The sequence below is a fragment of the Chiloscyllium plagiosum genome, chromosome 47 (genome assembly GCF_004010195.1).
Source record: "Chiloscyllium plagiosum isolate BGI_BamShark_2017 chromosome 47, ASM401019v2, whole genome shotgun sequence".
Taxonomy (NCBI): Eukaryota; Metazoa; Chordata; class Chondrichthyes; order Orectolobiformes; family Hemiscylliidae; genus Chiloscyllium; species Chiloscyllium plagiosum.
Window position 1 is genome coordinate 1,010,606 of NC_057756.1, and position 21,721 is coordinate 1,032,326.

The 21,721-nt window shown below is 44.5% G+C and overlaps 1 protein-coding gene across 1 annotated transcript; it reads left to right on the top strand.

Moving 5' to 3' along the window:
* Positions 1 to 435: 435 nt before the first annotated feature.
* Positions 436 to 21,054, top strand: LOC122544156. Its single transcript, XM_043683186.1, has 3 exons — positions 436 to 790; positions 19,746 to 19,905; positions 20,047 to 21,054. The coding sequence occupies exons 1-3, from the start codon at positions 560 to 562 to the stop codon at positions 20,877 to 20,879; spliced, it is 1,224 nt and encodes a 407-aa protein (XP_043539121.1). The 5' UTR covers positions 436 to 559; the 3' UTR covers positions 20,880 to 21,054.
* The last annotated feature ends 667 nt before the right edge of the window (positions 21,055 to 21,721 follow it).

A 21,721-nucleotide genomic window follows, 5' to 3' on the forward strand; every position in this document is an offset into this window, starting at 1 on the left:
AAACCTGTTGGAGCATAACCTGGTGTTGTGTGATTTTTAACTGTGTCAGGAGATACTTTAATTCTTTTTTACCTCAATCCCCTAAACATCCTACTCCTGAGCAGAGAACTGCAGTCTCTGGTTTCTGGGGCCTGATGTCTGATTGGATCGTCACTCCTGTCGGCCCCGCATGCATTTTCCAGCTTTCGCTTCTGATTGGTCAGTGGCCCCATGGAGCACTTTTGACGGACGTTTCATGTCGAAATACGATTGGACCGGGTTTCAAAAGGGGCTGAGGGACCGCTTTTCGTATTGATCTGACGGAGACCCACGTGGTCCATTGACAGACGGCCTGTTTGCCAATTCGATTAGTTTGCAGTTTGACAGACGGGCCATCTTTGGATTCTATTGGTCAAGATCTCACGTGAGCCGCTTGAGGGACAGTCCGTTTCACACTGGGCAGTTTGACGGACGTGTTTATCCGACTGGTAATTGGTCAGTGTCCCACGTGGTTGAGGGGTTGGACATTTGGTGGTGCTGTCTCGGGGTCCGGTGGCTGGAACTGGGTAGAGTGGCCACGATGAGGGAAGGCCGGACCCCCCGTTTCAGTGACGGCGCCGTGGAGGTACTGCTGGAGCGGGTGAGGGCCCACAGGGAGATCCTGTTTCCCTGGGAGGGCAGGAGTGTGCCCCGGGAGTTGGTGCACCAGGCCTGGATGGACGTCGCTGTGTGTGTGAACGCCAGGAGCGAGGTGCCCAAGACCTGGCTGCAGTGCAGGAAGAAGTTCAACGGCCTGACCTGGACGGCCAAGGTAAACAGAAACCCCCGGGTTCTCCTACATGCCGGTGTTATCAAGTATCTCTGTGATTCCGGACAGTGCCAGTTTCCTCTGTGGTACCAAACTACTCTGATTCCCGGTTGTGACGCCTTGTTGTAGGTGTTCCCTGTGGTGTCCCGCTGTGCCAGCTCCTTCTGCACTACCAGTCTCCTGTACTGAACCAATATTCTCTCTGGTACCAGTCCTGTCTTGTGCCTTTTTCCTCTGCAGTACCAGTTCCCTGTGCTATATCCCTACTGTACCAGTTCCCTCTGTGGTACCAGTCCTGTGTGGTGCCACTCACCTGTGCATTGTGCCAGACCTCAGTGGTGCCCTGCTGTGCCAGTCCCTTTCCCGATGTATTGGGCTGTCTGCGTGGTCCCCTGTTGTGTCAGTTCACTCCATGTGCTGGTTCCCTATGCCGTGTCCTTACTTTACCTTAGAACCATAAAACCACAAAGTGATACAGCACAAAAGGGGCCATTTGGTCCCTGTTGTTCATGCCATCCTAGACACTCAAATGCCCATTTTAATCACAACTTGCACGCAGTCTGTAGCCCTGCAGCTTACAGTATGTATAGTGCAGATCCAGGTACGTTTAAAATGACTTAAGGGGCTCTGCCTCCACCACCTTACGGGGCAGTGAATTCCAGTCACTCACAACTCTTTGCATAAAAATGTTTGTCCTCGTGCCCCCTCAAATCATTCTGCCAGTTAGGTTCAATCTCTGATCCCTGGTTTTTGAATTCTGTGCCATGGGAAACTGGTTCCTGTAATCTATCTTTACCCCTCTCCATTTTGTATACCTCAGTTATGTAACCTTCTCTGTTGCAAAGAACACAACCCCAACCCCTCCAATTTCTCCTTAGTCACAGTTCTGACAACATTCTAGTGTATCTTCTCTGCACACACTGCAGAGAAATGTGACTAGAATTGTACATAAACTGCAGTTGTGGTCTCATATATCATAAGCATTTCATCGATATTCCCTAATTATGTATTCTATTACTCTGTTCGTGATGGAGATCATTCTGTCTGCCTTTTTTTGAAGCCTTACCTACCTGTAGAGCCACATTTAGAGACCTGTGCACTTGCACACCAAGATCTCTCACTTTGTCCTCATCTCTTTAAGATATTCCTGCTTTTTGTGCATTCTGTTTTAAAAGTTTAACGTGGTTAAGTGCATCACCTCATGCTTGTCCAAGTTGCTGCTTTCCTGCGGCAGGTTTTTCTCAAACCTGTCCACATCATTTTTGAGCTTCCAGCTATCCTCTACCAGTATCCACTATGCAACCAATTTTTGTGTCATCTGCAAATTTCCCAGTTGTGCCCCCACACTCAAGTCCAAGTTGTCATTGTATAAAACAAATAACCGGGGACCCAACACTAAGACTTGTGGTACAACATTTGAGGCACCTTTCCATTTGGAAAGGAGCCATTGACGATTGTTTGTTTCTTTGTTTACCATTTGTTTCCTGTCACTAAACCAACTTTGATCCAATTCAGCATAATGCCTTGTATCCCGTGAACTTTTACTTTTTTGTCCAGTTTTTTCCATTTAGGACCTTGTCAAATGCTGCACTGTATATAGAGAACATCCACTGCACCACCCTCATTGATTCTTGTGCTTTCTTAGAGTCATAGAGATATAGAGCATGGAAACAGCCCCTTCGGTCCAACTCGTCCATGCCGCACAGATGTCTGTACCTAATCTAGTCCCATTTGCCAGCATTTTAAACCATATCCCTCTAAGCCCTTCCTATTTAAAAACCCATCCAGATGCCTCTTATATGCTGTAATTGTACCAGTCTCCACCACTTCCTGTCACAGGTCATTCCATACATAAACCACCCGATGTGTAAAAAAGTTGCCTCTTAGGTCCGTTATATGTCTTTCCCCTCTCACCCTGAAACTATGCCCTCTAGTTCTTGATTCTCCCATCCCAGGGGAAATACCTTGTCTGTTTATTCTATCCATGCCCTCTTGATTTTATAAACCTCTATCAGGTCACGTCTCAGCCTCCGACGCTCCAGGGAAAACAGCGCCAGCCTATTCAGCCGCTCCCTATGCTCAAATCATCCAACTCTAGCAACATGCTTGTAAATATTTTCTGAATCCTTTCAGGTTTCACAACATCCTTCCGATAAGAAGGAGAGCAGAATTGCACGCTATGTTCCAAAAGCGGCCTAACCAACGTCCTGTACAACTGCAACATTACCTCCTAAAACCTATACTCAATGCTCTGACCAATAAAGGAAAGCATACGAAATGCCACCGCCTTCACTATTCTATCTGCCTGCAACTCTACCTCGATGAGCTCTGAGCCTGCACTCCAAGGTCTGTCTTCAGCAGCACTCCCCAGGACCTTATCATTAAGTATATAAGTCCTGCTATGATTTGCTTTTCCAAAATTCGGCACCTCAAATTTATCTAAATTAAGCTTCATCTGCCGCTCCTCGGCCCATTGGCCCATTTGATCAAGATCCCATTGTAATCTGAGGCAACCTTCTTCGCTGTCCACAACATCTCCAATTTTGGTGTCTTCTGCAAACTTAGTGACTATACTTTATATTCACATCCAAATCCTTTGTATAAATGACAAAAAGCAGTGGACCGAGTACTGATACTTTTGGTATACCTCTGGTCACAGGCCTCCAGTCTGAAAAACAACCCTCCACTACCTTTGAGCCAGTTTTGTATCCATATTCATAGTTCTCCCTGTATTCCTTGAGATCTTATCTTGCTAACCAGTCTCCCATGCAGAACCTTTTGAACGCCTTACTGAGATCCATATAGATTACATCTACTGCTTTGCCCTCATCAATCCTATTTGCTACTTCAAAAAACTCAATCAAGTTCATGAGACATGAACTCTCTCGCACAAAGCCATGCTGACTATCCTTAATCAGTCCTTGCCTTTCCAAATACATGTGAATCCCCCTAACCCTAACCCTATCCCTCCAGCAACTTGCCCACCACCAATATGAGGCTCGCCGGTCTATAGTTCCTTGGCTTTTCCTTACCAATCTTAAATAGTGGCTCCATGTTTGTCACCCTCCAGGCTTCCAGCACCTTATCTCTAACTATTGATGATACAAATATCTCAGCAAGAGGTCCAGCAGTCACTTCCCAATCTCCCACAGAGTTCTCGGGTACACCTGATCAGGTCCTGAGGATTTATACTTGGAGTGCAAGTTCATAGCTCCTTGAAAGTGGAGTTGCAAGTAGATAGGATAGTGAAGAAAGCGTTTGGTATGCTTTCCTTTATTGGTCAGAGTATTGAGTACAGGAGTTGGGAGGTCAAGTTGCAGCTTTACAGGACATTGGTTAGGCCACTGTTGGAATATTGCGTTCAGTTCTGGTCTCCTTCCTATCAGAAAGATGTTGTGAAACTTGAAAGGGTTCAGAAAAGATTTACAAGGATGTTGCCAGGGTTGGAGGATTTGAGCTATAGGGAGAGGTTGAACAGGCTAGGGCTGTTTTCCCTAGCGTGTCAGAGGCTGAGGAGTGACCTTATAAAATTATGAGGGGTATGGATAGGATAAATAGACAAAGTCTTTTCCCTGGGGTCGGGGAGTCCAGAACTAGAGGGCATAGGCTGAGGGTTAGAGGGGAAAGATATAAAAGAGACCTAAGGGACAGCGTTTTCACGCAGAGGGTGGTACGTGTATGGAATGAGCTGCCAGAGGAAGTGGTGGAGGCTGGTATAGTTGCAACATTTAAGAGGCATTTGGATGGGTATATGAATAGGAAGGGTTTGGAGGGATACGGGCCGGGTGCTGGCAGGTGGGACTAGATTTGGTTGGGATATCTGGTCGACATGGACAGGTTGAACTAAAGGGTCTGTTCCATGCTGTACATCTCTATGACTCTGTAATATGGACATTTTTCAAGATGTCACCATCTATTTATCCACATTTTATCCCTTCCATGTCTTTCTGCACAGCAAATACTGATGCAAAATACTTGTTTAGTATCTCCCCCATCTCCTGCGGCTTTATACATAGGCTGCTTTGCTGATCTTTGAGGGGCCCTATTCTCTCCCTTTTGTCTTCATGTGGTTTCGCATTAACCCTATTTGCCAAAGCTATCTCATCTTCCCTTTTTGCTCTCCTGATTTCTTCCTTAAGTATACTCCTACTGCCTTTATACTGTTCTAAGGATTCACTCAATCTCTTGTCTATTCCTATCATGTGCTTCCTTCTTTTTCTGAACTGAAACCTCAATTTCTCTAGTCATGCAGCATTCCTACATCTATCAGCCTTTCCTTTCACCCTAACAGGAATACGCTGTCTGTGTATTCTCATTATCTCACTTTTGAAGACTTCCCATTTTCCAGTTGTCCCTTTACCTGCGAACATCTGCCCCGAAACAGCTTTTAAAAAATCTTGCCTAATACCATCAAAATTATCCAGCCTTCAATTTAGAACGTCAGCTTTTTGATCCAGTCTATAATTTTCCATCAATATTTTAAAGCTAATGGTCACAAAAGCATTCTAGTCGCTGGCCCCAAAGTGCTCGCCCACTGACACCCCAGTCACCTGCCCTGCCTCATTTCCCAAGACTCAGTCACATTTTGCACCTTCTCTGGTTGGTACATCCACATTCTGAATCAGAAAATGTTCTTGCACACACAACAAATTCCTCAATCTAAACCCTTAATACTAAGGCAGTCACAGTCTATATTTGGAAAGTTAAAATCCCCTAATATAACCACCCTATTGTTCTTACAGATATCTAAAATCTCCTTATAAATTTCTTTCTCAATTTCCTGCTGACTTTTAGGGGGGCTATAATACAATCCCAATAAGGTGATCATCCCTTTCTTATTTCTCAGTTCCCCCCCAAATAACGTCCCTGTATGTATTCCCAGAATTATCCTCCCAAAGTACAACATTGTCCCTTATCAAAAACGTTATCATTTATATTTTTAAAATTTAGTTAGGAGACAGATCTTATGGTTATTTGGGAGTGCAAGCTTTCGGAGCGCTGCTCCTTTGTCAGGTAACGTTGAATGTTTTGAGGTGATTGAAGGTAGAGCAGTGGATATTGTCTACATGGATTTTTGTAAGGCTTTTGACAAGGTCCCTTATGGAATGCTCATCCAGAAGATTAAGATGCATGGGATACATGATGATGTGGCTGTTTTTATTCAGAATTGGTTTGCCCATAGAAGGCAGAGGGTAGTGGTGGAAGGGTGTTTTTCTGGCTGGAGGACTGTGACTTGTGGTATTCTGCTGGGATCCATTGCTAGGACCTCTGGTGTTGGTGATTTATATAAATGATTTGGATGAAACTGTAGATGGCTGGATGAGTAAGTTTGCAGACAACACAAAGATTGGTAGAGTTGTGAATAATGCCAAACATTGTCAGGGGGTACAGCAGGAGATAGAGCAGTTGCAGATATGGGTGGGGAAATGGTAGATGGAGTTTACTTCAGCAAATTGTGAAGTGCTGCACTTTGTGCGATCAAATGTTAAGGAAATGTATACATTTAATAGCAGGACCTTAAACCACATTGATGTACAGAGGGATCTGGGCTTCAAGTCTGTAGTTCCCTGAAAGTGATCACACGAGTAGACAGGGTCGTGAAGAAAGCATATGGCATGCCTACCTTTATTGGTTGGGGAATTGAATACAGGAGTCAGTATTTCATATTGCAATTTTATAAGACTTTGATTAGGCCACACTTAGAGTATTGTGTTCAATTCTAGTTGCTACATTGCAGGAAAGATATGGAGGCCTTTGAGACAATGCTGAAAGTGTTAATGAGGATGCTGCCTGGATTTGAGGTTATGAGCTATAAGGAGAGGCTGGAAGAACTTGGCCTGTTTTCTCTGGAGTGGCAGAGACTGTGGGGAGACTTGATAGAAGTCTATAAATTTCTGAGATATGCAGATAGGATTGATGGTCAGAATCATTTTTTCCAGAATTGAAATGTCTCGTACTCGGAGGCATGCATTTAAGATGATAGCGGGAAAGTTCAAAGGAGATGTGAGAGGCAAGTTTTTCTCAGAGTGATAGGAGTCTGGAGTGTGCTGCGGTGGTGAGACAGATAATCTGGGTGTTAAAGCGACTTTTAGCTAAGCACGTGAATATGGAAAAAGTAGCGGGATCTGAACCAAGGGCAGGTAAAAGAGATTGTTTAATTTGGCATCATGTTCGACACATCTTGTGCTGTACTGTTCTATGTACTTGATCCCTATACTTTCTATTTTCCTCCAGGCTATCTGCAATATTGAGTTTTTTTGTGACTATCATAGCTTTATTTTTGTGTTTAATCCTCCTCAGTAGTTTTGTAGACAAGCATGGATGTGTAGATTTGGTGATGTCATTCTTATATTTGAAGGTCACGTTTCTACTTGTAACCAAAGTATCTCACTTTTTGGAGCCCCCCACTAATTTACCACTGATTTATCCTTCAGCGCTCCTGTTCCTCAACCCAAATCTCAGCAGTTTTGTAAAAGTTGCTTCCTTTTGTTCAAAATCTTTTTCAACTGATTTATTTCTGTCCTTTTCCATAATAATATTAAATCTAACTGAATTGTGGTTATTATCCCCAGTATAGAGCCATAGAGATGTACAGAATGGAAACAGACCCTTTGGTCTAACTCGCCCATGCTGACCAGATACCCTCAGTGATTCTAGACCCATTTGTCAGCATTTGGCCCATATCCTTCCAAACGCTTCCTTTTTACATTCCCATCCAGATGCCTTTTAAATGTTGTAATTGTACCAGCCCCCACCACTTCCTCTGGCATTTCATTCCTTACACGCACTACTCTCTGCACGAAAAGGTTGCCCCTTAGGTCACCAATAAATCTTTCCCCTCTCACCTTAAACCTATGCCCTCTAAGTTTGGACTCCCCTACCCTGTGAGAAAGACCGTGACTGTTCACCTTATCTATACCCCTCAGGTTACTCTTCAGCTTCTGATGCTTCAGAGAAAATAGCCCCAGGCTATTCAGCTTCTTGCTATAGCTCAAACCCTCTAACCCTGGCAATATCTTTGTAAATATTTGCTGAAGCTTTTTAAGTTGGACAACATCTTTCCGATAACAGTGAGACCAGAATTGAATGTAGTATTTCAATAGTGGCCTAACCAATGTCCTGTACAGCCACAACATGACCTCCCAACTTCTTTACTCAATGCACTGACAAATAAAGGAACGCATTCCAAAAACCACCTTCACTATCCTACCTACCTGCGACTCCACTTTCAAAGAACTATGAACCTGCACTCCAAGATACCTTTGTTTGGCAACTCTCCCCAGGACCTTAACATTAAGTGTATAAGTCCTCCCCTGATTTAGCATTCCAAAATGTACCACCTCACATTTATCTGGATTAAGCTCCATATGCCGCTCCTTGGCCTATTGAGCCATCAGATTAATGTTCAACTGTACTGTGAGGTAATCTTCTTTGCTGTCCGTTGCACCACCAATTTTGGGGTTATCTGCAAATTTACTAACCATACCTCCAAATTTGCATCAAAATCATTGATATAAATTACAAAAAGCAGTGGATGGAACATTGATTGCTGTGGCACACCGCTGGTGACAGGCCTCCAGTCCGAAAAGCGACCATCCTCACCCATCCACTGTTTCCAACCTTGCCATCAATCTTGTATCCATTGGCTAGTTCTGCCTGTATTCTGTGTGATCTAATGTTGCTAGCCAGTCTACTATGCGGAACCTTATTGAATGCCTTACTGAAGCCCATGTAGGTAATGTCCACCGCCCTGCCCTCATCAATCCCTCTTCGCCACTTCTTCAAATAAAAACAATCAGGTTAATGAGACAAGATTTCTCATGCACAAAACCATGCTGACTATCCCTAGTCAGTCTTTGCCTTTCCAAATACATGTAAATCCTGTCCCTCAGAATCCCTCCAACCATGTGCCTACCACTGATGTCAGGCTCACTGGTTTATAGTTCCATGGCTTTTCTTTACCACTTTACTTAAATAGTGGCGCCAAGTTAGCCAACCTCAAGTCTTCTGGAACCTCACCCGTGGCTATTACTGATAAAAAATATCTCAGCGAAAGGGCCAAGCAATCTCTTCACTGGTTTCCCGCAAACTGCTAGGATACACCTGTTCTGAGGATTTATCCATCTTTATGGGTTTTAAATCATTTTGCAATACTTCTTCTGTAATATTGACACTTCTCAAGATAACACTATTTATTTCCCCAAGTTCAGTAGCTTCCGTCTCCTGTTTCACAGTAAACACTGATGCAAAATACTTGTTTAGTGTCTCCCCCAGCTCCTGTGGTTCCCCACGTTGGCATCCTTAAGGGGCCATATTCCCCCTCAGCTATTCCTTTGTCCTCAGTGTATTGTAGAAACTGTTTGGATTCCCCTTTACTCTGTTTTTCAAAGCTATGTCATGTCTCTTTTTTTTATGTCCTCCTGATCCTCCTGTTAAGCACACTTCCATGATACTTATAGTCCTTGGGCTTCAAAGGATCCTTACTGCCTATACCCGACATATTCTTCCTTTTTCTTGACCAGAACCTCAATTTCTCCAGCCATCCAGTATTTCCGACATCTACCAGTGTTGCCTTTCACCATAATGGAGCCATATCCACCAATTTATGAAGGCAAAGTTTGACAGTATTTGGCAAGATCTTTCAAAAGTTTGATGTCGATATTTGCCGTTAAGGAGATGGCTAGAAAATGTGAAGCCTTCAAAAACGAGGTACTGAGTGTCCAGGGACAGTATGTCCCAATTAAGATGATGGGCAACGCTGGTAGATGGAGAGAATGCTGGATGATTGGAGAAATGGTCCCTCACTGTCACTTTACCCACTCACTCCTCATCTTTTTCTAAAACTAAATCTGGAATTGCTTATCCTCTCATTGTACTTGTTGTTTAAAATAAAATTCCTGTGCACATTTCATCAATTTTTCACCCAGTTGATGTTAGGATAGTTAAAGTCTCAGACTATTATTGTCCTCATATTTTGATAGGTGCAAATTTGCTGACATACATGTTCGCCTATGTCCTTCTCACTATTTGAGGATTTGTAGTGTATTCTGAGCAGTGTAACTGCCCTTATTTTTATTCCTAAACTCAATCCATAAAGCCTCATTTGTTTACCTGTTTAATATATTATCATGTCTTGCAAGCATAATTGATTCCAATACTGCTGCTCTCCACCCTGCGCCACCCTTTTTTGTCAGCCACTCTCTCCTGTCTAAAAGCAATACATCCAGGTTTATTGAGCTGCCACTTCTAAGCCTTTACTTTGGTTCTGATCCCCCTGCCCATAATAGTTTAAAATCTTCCCAACAGAACTGGCAAAAGTCCTTGAGGTTATTTGTCCAGCTCTGTCCAGGTGCAATTAGACTTATAGGTCGCACCTTCCCCAGAAATGGTCCCAATGTCTGAAGAATCTAAACCCCTCCCTGGTACACCATTTCTGAGGCCATGCAATCATCTGATCTGTCCTCTTATTCCTGGTTTTGCTGGCCCTTGGTGCTGGGAGTAATTTTAGGTGCTGCATTTTAATTTATTTCCTAACTTCCTATATTCAGCTTTCAGGCCCTCATCTCTGGTTTGTCTATGTCTTTCGTATCACAACCACTAGCTGTTCACCATCCTGCTCCTGCAACCACTCTGTGACATCTCTGATCCTGGCATCAAGGAGGCAACATACCACTCTGGATTAACATTTGCGACAACGGAAGTGCTCCTTATTATCGAGTCACTGATCACTACAGCCCTACTGATAGTTTTCCTCCCCTGTGGTGCCATGAACTTGACTGATGCTGCTTTCCACTGAGAGGCCATTTCTCCCAACATTATCTGAAATGGTATATCTGCTTCAGGGCAGAATGACAACAAAGAACTCCTGTAGTTCCTTCCTGAAGCTTTTCCTTTATCTGATAGCCGCCTGTTCCTTTTCTGCCCGTGTAATCCTTGCCTGCGATGTGATTGTGTTGCTAAACGTGCTCTAAACGATTATTCTCAGCATTGCGGATGCTCCACAGTGAGTCCACTCACAGCTTCAGCTTCAAAAAGTGCCAGTAGCTGCGTCTGGTCTCTGGAAACACCATGTCTAAGGTCTCCTGTCATGACTTCTCTCCAGATTAAGTTAGTTCGAGACATCCAGCACTTCCTCCTCTGTAATTTGGACATTTTGCAAGGAGTCACCATCTATTTCCCCACAGTCTATATCTTCCATATTCTTTTCCACAGTAAATACTGATGCAAAATACTCCCCCATTTTCTGTGGCTCCACACAAAGGCCGCCTTGCTGATCTTTGAGGGGCCCTATTTTCTCCCTGGTTACCCTTTTGTCCTTAACGTGTTTGTAAAAACCTTTTGGATTCTCCTTAATTCTATTTGCCAAAGCTATCTCATGTCCCCTTTTTGCCCTCCTGATTTCCCTCTTAAGTATACTCCTACTGCCTTTATACTCTTCTAAGGATTCACTCGATCTATCCTGTCTGTACCTTAAATATACTTCCTTCTTTTTCTTAACCAAACCCTAAATTTCTTTATCCTCCAGCATTCCCTATACCTACCAGCCTTTCCTTTCACCCTTACAGGAATGTACTTTCTCTGAATTCTCGTTATCTCATTTCTGAAGGCTTCCCATTTTCTAGCCGTACCTTTACCTGTGAACATCTGCCCCCAATCAGCTTTTGGAAGTTCTTGCCTAATACTGTCAAAATTAGCCTTTATCCAATTTAGAACTTCTACTTTTAGATCTGGTCTATCCTTTTCCATCACTATTTTAAATCTAATGGAATTATGGTCGCTGGCCTCAAAGCGCTCCCCCACTGACACCTCAGTCACCTGCCCTACCTTATTTCCCAAGAGTAGGTCAAGTTTTGCACTTTCTCACATAGATACATCCACATACTGAATCAGAAAATTTTCTTTGTACACACTTGACAAATTCCTCTTCATCTAAACGCTTAACACTATGGCATCCCCAGTCTATGTTTGGAAAGTTAAAATCCCCTCCCATAATCACCCTATTATTCGTACAGATAGTTGAGATCTCCTTACAAATTTGTTTCTCAATTTCCCTCTGACTATTAGGAGGTCTATAATACAATCCCAATAAGATGATCATCCTTTTCTTATTTCTCAGTTCCACCCAAATAACTACTCTGGATATATTTCCAGGAATATCCTTCCTCAGCACAGCTGTAATGCTATCCCTAATCAAAAACGCCACTCCCCCTCCTCTCTTGCCTCCCTTTCTCTCGTTCCTGTAGCATTTGTTTCCTGGAACACTAAGCTGCCAGTCCTGCCCATCTCTGAGCCATGTTTTTATAATTGCTATGATATCCCAGTCCCATGTTCCTAACCATGCCCTGAGTTCATCTGCCTTCCCTGTTAGGCCCCTTGCATTGAAATAAATGCAATTTAATGTATTAGTCCTACCTTGTCCCTGCCTGCCCTGACTACTTGACTCGATTCTGTTCTCAACTGTATCAGTCTCAGATTGACCTCTTTCCTCACTATCTCCTTGGGTCCCACCCCCCACCCTTACTAGTTTAAATCCTCCTGAGCAGCTCCAGCAAATTTCCCTGCCAGTATATTAGTTTCCTTCCAATTTAGGTGCAATATGTCCTTCTTGTACAGGTCACTTCTACCCCAAAAGAGATTCCAATGATCCAAAAATGTGAGAGCTTCTCCCATACACCAGCTCCTCAGTCATACATTCATCTGCTTTATCCTCCTATTCCTGCCCTCACTAGCTCGTAGCGCCCGGAGTAATCCAGATATTACTACTCGTGAAGACCTGCTTTTTAAATTTCTGCCTAACTGTCTGTAATCTCCCTTCAGACTCTCAACCTTTTCCCTTCCTATGTCATTGATTCCAATGTGGACAATGACCTCTTGCTGGCCTTCTCCCCCGTGAGAACATTCTGCACCCTCTTTGAGACTTCCTTGATCCTGGCACCAGGGAAGCAACACACCATTCTGATTTTTCACTACTGCCCACAGAGACGGCTCTCTATACCTCAGACTGGAGAATCCCCCAACACAATTGATCTCTTGGAACCCGATGTACCCCTTGTGTTAGAGCCAGTCTCAATACCAGAAACTTGGCTGTTCGTGCTACGCTTCCCGGAGAATCCATCCTCCCCCTACATTTTCCAAAACAGCATACATTTTTGGAATGGGTATAGCCACAAAAGACTCCTCCACTAGCTGCCTACCTCTCTTAGCTTTCCTGGAGTTAACCCATCTATGTGACTGTATCTGAGACTTTCCCCCCTTCCTATAACTGCCATGCATCACATACTATTTTTGTTGCAAATTCCTCATTGCTTCTAATTGTCTCTCCAACTGATCCATTTGATCTGATAAGATTCGCAATCAACAGCATTTATGGCAGATATAATCCGCTGTAATCCTTAAACTCTCTTTAAACTCCCACATCTGACAAGAAGCATATATCGCTCTACTAAAGGCCATTTTTGCTTCATCACCATTGACAGACCCCGAAAATAACACTGACTTATTCCTCTACAAACACTGCCCCAGGTTAAATTAATAGTTATGGCTTATATTTTAAGTTTAATCAAGAGACATCTCTCCAAAAACACATTATCAAGAAAGAACCCACTCTACTAACTACTGCAGACTTTCTGTAGATCACGCTTAAAACAACAAAACACTTATCTGCTTCTGTGCTGTGAACTTCACCCAATAGTTCCTCCAAGATCAGTCGTGAATTACACTGTTTGTTAATTTTCCCAGACACACTCTGATGTCCCCAGTACCTGATCAGGTATACCCTATAACTCTGTGCGAAGCTAGAGAAGTGATTGCTGGGCCTCTTGCTGAAATATATGTATCATCGATAGTCAAAGGTGAGGTGCCGGAAGACTGGAGGTTGGCTAATGTAGTGCCACTGTTTAAGAAGGGTAGTAAGGACAAGCCAGGGAACTATAGACCATTGAGCCTGACGTCGGTGGTGGGCAAGTTGTTGGAGGGAATCTTGAGGGACAGGATGTACATGTATTTGGATAGGCAAGGACTGATTAGGGATAGTCAAAATGGCTTTGTGCATGGGAAATCATGTCTCACAAACTTGATTGAGTTTTTTGAGGAAGTAACAAAGAGGATTGATCTATGTAGACTTCAGTAAGGCGTTCAACAAGGTTCCCCATGGGAGACTGATTAGCAAGGTTAGATCTCACAGAATACAGGGAAAACTAGCCATTTGGATACAGAACTGGCTCAAAGGTAGAAGACAGAGGGTGGTGGTGGAGGGTTGTTTTTCAGACTGGAGGCCTGTGACCAGTGGAGTGCCACAAGGATCGGTGCTGGGTCCTCTACCTCTTGTCACTTACATATTTGACTTGGATGCGAGCATAAGAGGTACAGTTAATAAGTTTGCAGATGACACCAAAATTGGGGGTGTAGTGAACAGCGAAGAGGGTTACCTCAGATTACAACAGGATCTGGACCAGAAGGGCCAGTGGGCTGAGAAGTGGCAGATGGAGTTTAATTGAGATAAATACGAGGTGCTGGATGTTGGGAAAGGAAATCTTAGCAGGACTTACATACTTAAGGTGTAAGGTCCTCGGGAGTATTGCTGAACAAAGAGACCTTGGAGTGCAGGTTCATAGCCCCATGAAAGTGGAGTCGCAGACAGATAGGATAGCGAAGAAGGCATTTGCTATGCTTTCCTTTATTGGTCAGAGTATTGAGTACAGGAGTTGGGAGTTCATGTTGCGGCTGTACAGGACATTGGTTAGGTCGTTTGGAATATTGCGTGCAATTCTGGTCTCCTTCCTATCATAAAGATGTTGTGAAATTTGAAAGGGTTCAGAAAAGATTTACAAGGATGTTGCCAGGGTTGGAGGATTTCAGCTATAGGGAGAGGCCGAACTGGCTGGGGCTGTTTTCCCTGGAGCATTGGAGGCTGAGTGGTGACAAAATTGAAGGGCATGGATTGGTTAAATAGAAAAAGTCTTTTCCCTGGGGTCGGGGAGTCCAAAACTGGAGGGCATAAGTTAGAGTGAAAGGGGAAAAATATAAAAGAGATCTATGAGGCAACTTTTTCACACACACACAATGTATATAGAATGAGCTGCCAGAGGAAGTGGTGGAGGCTGGTATAATTGTAACATATAAAAGGCATTTGGATGGATATGTGAATAGGTAAGATTTGGAGGGATATGGGCCAGGTGCTGGCAGGTGGGACTAGATTAGGTTGGGATATCTGGTCGGCATGGATGGGTTGGACTGAAGGGTCTGTTTCCATGCTGTACATCTCTATGACTCTGCTCACTCTAAGAAAACCTCATTAAGCTCTGGACCTTCCTTCATTTCAAGCACTTCAATTTTGATCAAAAGTGCCTACCTTTTATTTAAGCTAATGTTATCATTACAAACTGTGAGAAAATACTCTGCAGTTATCACTTTGGAGTTGTCTGTTTCCCTTGGGAACATGTCACTTTCTGAACTGCCCCGCCTGAGACTGAGTCCTGAATTCAGTCTTTCAGCTGCACCTACTCGCCGTTTTCACCCAAGCCCAAAGCATTCTTAATTATCTATGCAGCACTTCTTCTGCTGGCCCACTGTGCCACTTCCCTTCCTGCTATGCCTGTTCTGTGTTGCCCACCTTTGTCAGTCCCTCCCTGATGCTCCTTTCTGGCAGTCCCTCCATAGTGCCTCTCTCTGCCAGTCCAGTCTGTGGTTCCCTGCTGTCTCACCCCACCACCATACTCCTCCATGTTAGTTACCTTGATGGCCACCAATGTCAGTCCCCCCTGAGGTGCCTGGCCATGCCAGACCCTTCCCATTGTTCCAGTCTACTCTGTGGCATTTTTCATCACTTCAACTTCCCCTGTTAATTCTTTTTCCTGATATTCTTATACATTTGATGTAACTGCAATACTCCAACTTCTGTGAACAGCCAACATTTTATTAAGCAAATACAGCACAAGCTTTATCATGGTTGCAAAGTATGTTGGGAGGTCTCCGAATAAAGGAATAGCTCTTCCTTTTAGACAAAATCTTTACATCCCGGTCAGTAATGCCCACAAGACAATCCCCATAGTCACATGCCCCTCAAGACACAATGCAGTGACCTTATCATTTCCTGGAACAATATAATTTAAATCATCCGTTAATGGCCGTTCGTGTTGTGTATCTTTTTTTTCACTGCAGGGAATAGTCAAAATTCCAACTGTAATTGATTTTTGAATAGGATGATGTTGCAAATTATCTTTGAATAATAGGAGATGGCCATGTAAATGGCTCTGAATGAAAGGAATTTACATTGTTATCCCTTGCCAATCTACCTGTAAGTCAGAGGCATCCCATCCTAGCTTTGGGGCATACAATTTCCTGCAGGTCACCAGAGCAAATTAACTCTTTAATATCTCACCCCTCCCACTCTGCCAATGTCATATCAGTCCTGGGCCACCTCCTCCGCCAAATCCAAGCCGCTCGACGACTGGAGGAAGAAGACCTCATCTTCCACCTTGGGACCCTCCAACCAGATGGCATCAATGTTGATTTTACCAGTTTCCTCATCTCCCCTACCCCGCCTTATCCCAGACCCACCCTCCAACTCAGTACTGACCTCTTGAATTCTCCTACCTGTCCATCTTCCTTCCCACCTATTTGCTCCACCCTTTACTCCGATATATCACCATCATCCCGACCTTCATCCAACGATCATATTCCTAGCTACCTGCCCCATCCCCAGCCCCAACCACCTCCCATTTATCTCTCGGTCCCTTTGTGCCCCCCACCCCCAACACATTTCTGATAAACTTGTACTCAAAACATTGACTTTCCTGCTCCTCTGATGCTGTGCTTTTCAAGCGCTACACTTCTTGACACCATCCTTTGTGGTGTCACTAGGTTTCTCAGTATGCCAGCCCTCTTCTGCTGTCAGCTGCCCCCACAATAGAGCATCCTACATAATATTATTGACTCATTTCCACACTTGGTAGTTAGAAATGGGCATTACAAACTGACTTAGCTTGTAATGCCAATGGCCCTGAATGGATTTTGAAAAACATTCTCGTATCGATTACATTTCGAAAAGAGTAATGACCTGCGATGCTGTGTATTGTGGTTTGAGGTCATGAATGGCGCTATGCTTGGTTTCAGGTGTCACCCAGTACATGACTGTTATATCCCACTCAGGCCTACTTTGTAAATTTGCCTCATGCTTTCACAATTAGACCTGCAATGAAAAAACAGTCATCCACTGCAGTCCCATTTCAAGGTAAATTGGACCTTTTTTGCTGATCATGTCACTGCTGCCTCTCAGAATGTGCCTCAGGACTTTACGCTATTTTCCTATAATTCCCTGTAATCTTGCGCATTGTCTCTTTTGAATAATCATCGAACTCCCTCTTGAATGTCTGCAGTGATCCTGCCTTCACCACTTGTGCGGATATTGCATTCTGTACTGGGATTACTGATTGTGCAAAATGGTATTGCTTCACATGTTACATTTGTGTCTTTTTCAATTTACCTTAAAGCTGTACCCCCTCATTCTTAATATTTTTATAAATGCCAGTGTAGTTTATCCCCATCTACACTTCCAGATCTTTGCTGATTTAGAAAGCTTCTTTGGAATCTCCTCTTCAGCTCTTCCTCTCCAAGGGAAGCCATCCCAACTACTCCAATCCATACCCATAACTGAAGTTTCTCATCCATGGACCCATTGTTGTAAGTCTCTTCTGCAGTTTTCCAGTGCTTTCCCATCCTGTATATAGTGTGTAGATTTGTACTCATTACTTCACATGAGATTTAACAAGTATCTTATGCAAGTTCAGCAAAGCTTGTTTGCTCTTGTACTTTGTGCCCACATTAATCGAGCCTCCGTGAAGATCAAAAGTGTACTCTATTAGCTTCTGCCACTTTAATGGTTTACGCATATATACATCTGCCATCCTGTTAGCCAACGCCCCCTTTCGAATAATACCTTTTTTTTAAACTATATCTTCATGTTCTTTCTATTAAACTATATCACCTCACCCTTCTCCTTTTGAAATTCTACACAATCTTCCTCACAGCTTATAATGCTTCAGATATTTTTGTTGCCTGCAAAGTCCAGAGTTACTCCATTGCACTAAGATTTTGAAAATCTTAGTGCAAGGGACCTGGGTTCGATTCCCGCCTCGGGCTACTGTCTGTGTGGAGTCTTCCCGTGTCTGCATGGGTTTCCTTCCAGGTGGTCCAGTTTCCTTCCACGATCCAAAGATATATTTGGAATAGCAAAGAATGATTATGGATAGTCAACCTGGCTTTGAGCGTTGGAAATCGTGTCTCATGAGCTTGATTGTTTCTTAAAAAAACCTCCGGATTCATGAGGACAGAGCGGTAGATGTAATCTGTGTGAACTTCAGTAAGGCATTCAATAATGTTCTCTGTGGGAGACTGGTTAGCAAGGTTAGATCTCATGAAATACAGGGAGAACCCTGTATTTCATGAGATTGGATACAGAACTGGCTTGAAGGTAGAAGACAGAGGGTGGTGGTGGAGGGTTGTTTTTCAGACTGGAGGGCCTGTGATCAGGGGAATGCCACAAGGATCGGTGTTGGGTCCACCACTTTTCATCTATGTGAATGATTTGGATGTGAGCATAAGAGGTATAGTTAGTAAGTTTGCAGATGACACCAAAATTGGACAGCGAAGAAAATTACCTCTGATTACAACAGGATCTTGACCATATGGGCCAATGGGCTGAGGAGTGGCAGATGGAGTAATTTCGATAAATGCGAGGTGCTACATTTTGGGAAAGCAAATCTTAGCAGGACTTATACACTTGAATGGTAAGGTCCTGAAGAGTGTCACTGTAAAAAGAGACCTTGGAGTGCAGGTTCATAGCTCATTGAAAGTAGATAGGATAGTGAAGAAGGCATTTGTATGCTTTCCTTAATTGGTTACAGTATTGGTTGCAGGGTTTGGGAGTTCATGTTACGGCTGCACAGGACATTGGTTAGGCCACGCTTAGAATATTATGTGCAGTTCTGGTCTCCTTCCTATCGGAAGGATGTTGGTGAAACTTGAAAGGGTTCAGAAAAGATTTCCAAGGATATGCCAAGGTAGGAAGATTTGAGATTTAGGGAGAGGTTGAATAGGCTGGGCTGTTTTCCCTGGAGCGTCAGAGGCTGAGGGGTGGCCTTAGAAATATTTATAAAATCATGACAAAAATAGACAAATCTTTTCCCTGGAGTGGGGGAGTCCAGAACTGGAGGGCATAGGTTTAGGGTGAGAAGGGAAAGATATGAGACCTTGGGTCTCTTCACACAGCGAGTGGTATGTCTATGGAATTAGCTGGCAGAGGAAGTGGTGGAGGCTAGTACAATTGCAACTTTTAAAACCCATCTGTATGGGTATTTGAATGGGAAGGGTTTGGAGGAATATGGGCTGGGTGCTGGCAAGTGGGACTAGTTTAGGTTGGGATATTTGGTCGGCACGGGCGAGTTGGACCGAAGGGTCTGTTTCTGGGTTGCACATCTCTGTGACTCTCTGACTCTGTGCAGGTTAGGTGAATTGGCCGTGCTAAATTGCAAATGCTGTTCAGGGATGTGTAGGTCAGGTTCATTAGTCAGGGGTAATTGTAGAGTAATCGGGTAGGGGATTGGGTCTAGGTGGGTTACTCTTCAGAGAGTTGGTGTGGTCTTGTTGGGCCAAATTGCCTGTCTCCAGGGATTCTGTGATTCTTGATTTTATGAAATAAGGCTCCTCATGCCAAATTACTTGCCAGTGGAGGCTAGAGGTGCTGAATCGCCTATTCCAGCTCCTCGTATTATGTGGTGTGTTCCTTTGTTACCCCAGGAAATCACCTCTACCAAACTTACTCCAACCTGAAAAGAAATCCGTCAAAAATTATTCTTTTTTTTGTCACTTAGTCAATTCTGTGTTCATGTTACTCTTGTGTGTTTAAATTAATGAGCTCTAAGTTTGCTCACAAGTCTCTTGTCTCTCCCTCCACCTGCAGGAGAAGCTGGCACGTCGAGCGAGAAAGAGAACCAGTACTGGGGAGCGGCCACCCTCCATTCTAGATCTCACCCACATGGAGCAGGAAGCTCTGGACATCATTGGGCCCAACAGCCGGAGGAGCATCGAGAATGGCGAGGCTGGAGGCCAAGTTTCACAGGGTGTCCTCCGCATTCCCATAGCTGCTTGCGTTTCACCAAGGCGTCGCACCAGGAGCGCGGTCAACAAGGGGAGGGCTGCTCCATGCTTCCCCCACCTCCCTAGTGCTCGCTGACCCTTCTCCCCTCTCCCTTTTCCTCCAGGTCTCTCGCATTACTTGGGCTTTGCTGGGCATGAAATCGAGGAGCACCACCTGATGGAAGAGGCTCCGTCCTTTCAGTACCACAGCACAGAAATTGGCGTGTCTGACGGGAGCGAGGGCGAACTCCATGAGTCCTCACGAGGTGAATTATTCAGCAGTAGTGAGCAGGAGCTGAACATACTGGAAAGGACAGTGCAGGAGACGGGCGGCCACAGGGCCAACCCAATTCCCAGCTATGCTGAAGAGGACAAAGATGCTGATTTCAGCGGCCCGGCCTTTAAAAGAAAGATCTTCCATGAGCACCACCAATTGCTCGAGGCTTTAGACAGCTTGCCCAGGAGCTGCCTCACCCTGTCTGAGAGTATGGAGGAGTCTGCTTCTATACTGTGTGGTGTTGTGGCACAAGGGATCACCAGCCTGCAGTCCACCATGGAGCACATGGTTAGCTCAGTGGAAGCAGCAGTGAGGCCCCCCATCCCAGAGCCCGTGCCGCCAGCCTTGGCCTCATTGATCGAAGCTCAGACCAGTGCCATCCAGGCCCTGGCCTGCACCATCTCCTCAGGCTTGGAAAGGTTGGGGGCGCGCATCGACCAGGGCTTCGGTCGCCTCACTGGTCTCCTGGAGTCTGCCTTGCCGTCGGCCAGCGGGGGCACCGTTGAGGCCCGGGACGAGGGCAGTGTGACGTGTACGGCACGATGCCACACTGCTCAGGATGCCAACGCATCCACACCCTCGCTGCATCCCCGACCATCCACTGCCCTGGAGGCAGCGGCGGTAGCTCCACCCGAAGTCAGGTCCCCTCGCGCAAGAGCTCTTCGAGATCGCCGACCATAAGCACCTCGTGGGATGGGATTAACACATTGAAGCAGGAGTGGGAGGCCTTGTAGGAGCACAAGTGTAGGAAAGAGAACACTGCGGATAGGCGGGGTGGGGATAGCAATAAAGTCTGCGTTATTGTGTTATTTCATATGATTTGTATAAAATCAATAAAATGTGACCCGTTTTGCAATTTTGACTTTATTTTACTGGTGCTGGGTGGGTTATTGCTTGCAAAGTTAAAATGGCATTTTTCCCAGTGAGTGCCTTGATGGGTCTTTAGCATTGTGAGGTGTGCCCTATGTTGCAGTTTTGCGGCATCAACTTTGTACCAATTACCCCCAATAACTTCGATGAGGGGCGCAAAAGGAAATGGCTAAAGTGGCCAGCAACAGGAGGACAGGAGATTTGTCTCTTCGCCCCCCTCCCCAAAAAAAAAGCCCACAATTTAAACAAAGACAGAAGTACACTGGAGGCAGATCCAAACTGTTTACAAATTTGCACCTAGACTGGATTGTCTCTTGAAGATTGTTCGGGCAGACTGGGTTTTTTTCAAATGTAGTTTTAGAAAGCAATACTGATTCAATTGATGTTTGTAAAACCCTTGAGTGGCCTCAACAAGGCTGATGAGAAAAGGTGATTTCTTTTATGGATCAGTCCAGAGATGAGGGGCATTGTTCTAAATTTCGGGGTCATCCTGTCAGGAGACATAGTAGAATTCTTGTTTCCTTTCAGAGGGTAATTTTACTTAGAATTCTCTGCCTGAACACACTGAAAACAGCATCATTGAATATTTTTAAGACCATTGAAGATTGATTTGCGATTGGCAGGAAAATCAAAGGTGAATAGACGGCAGTGGG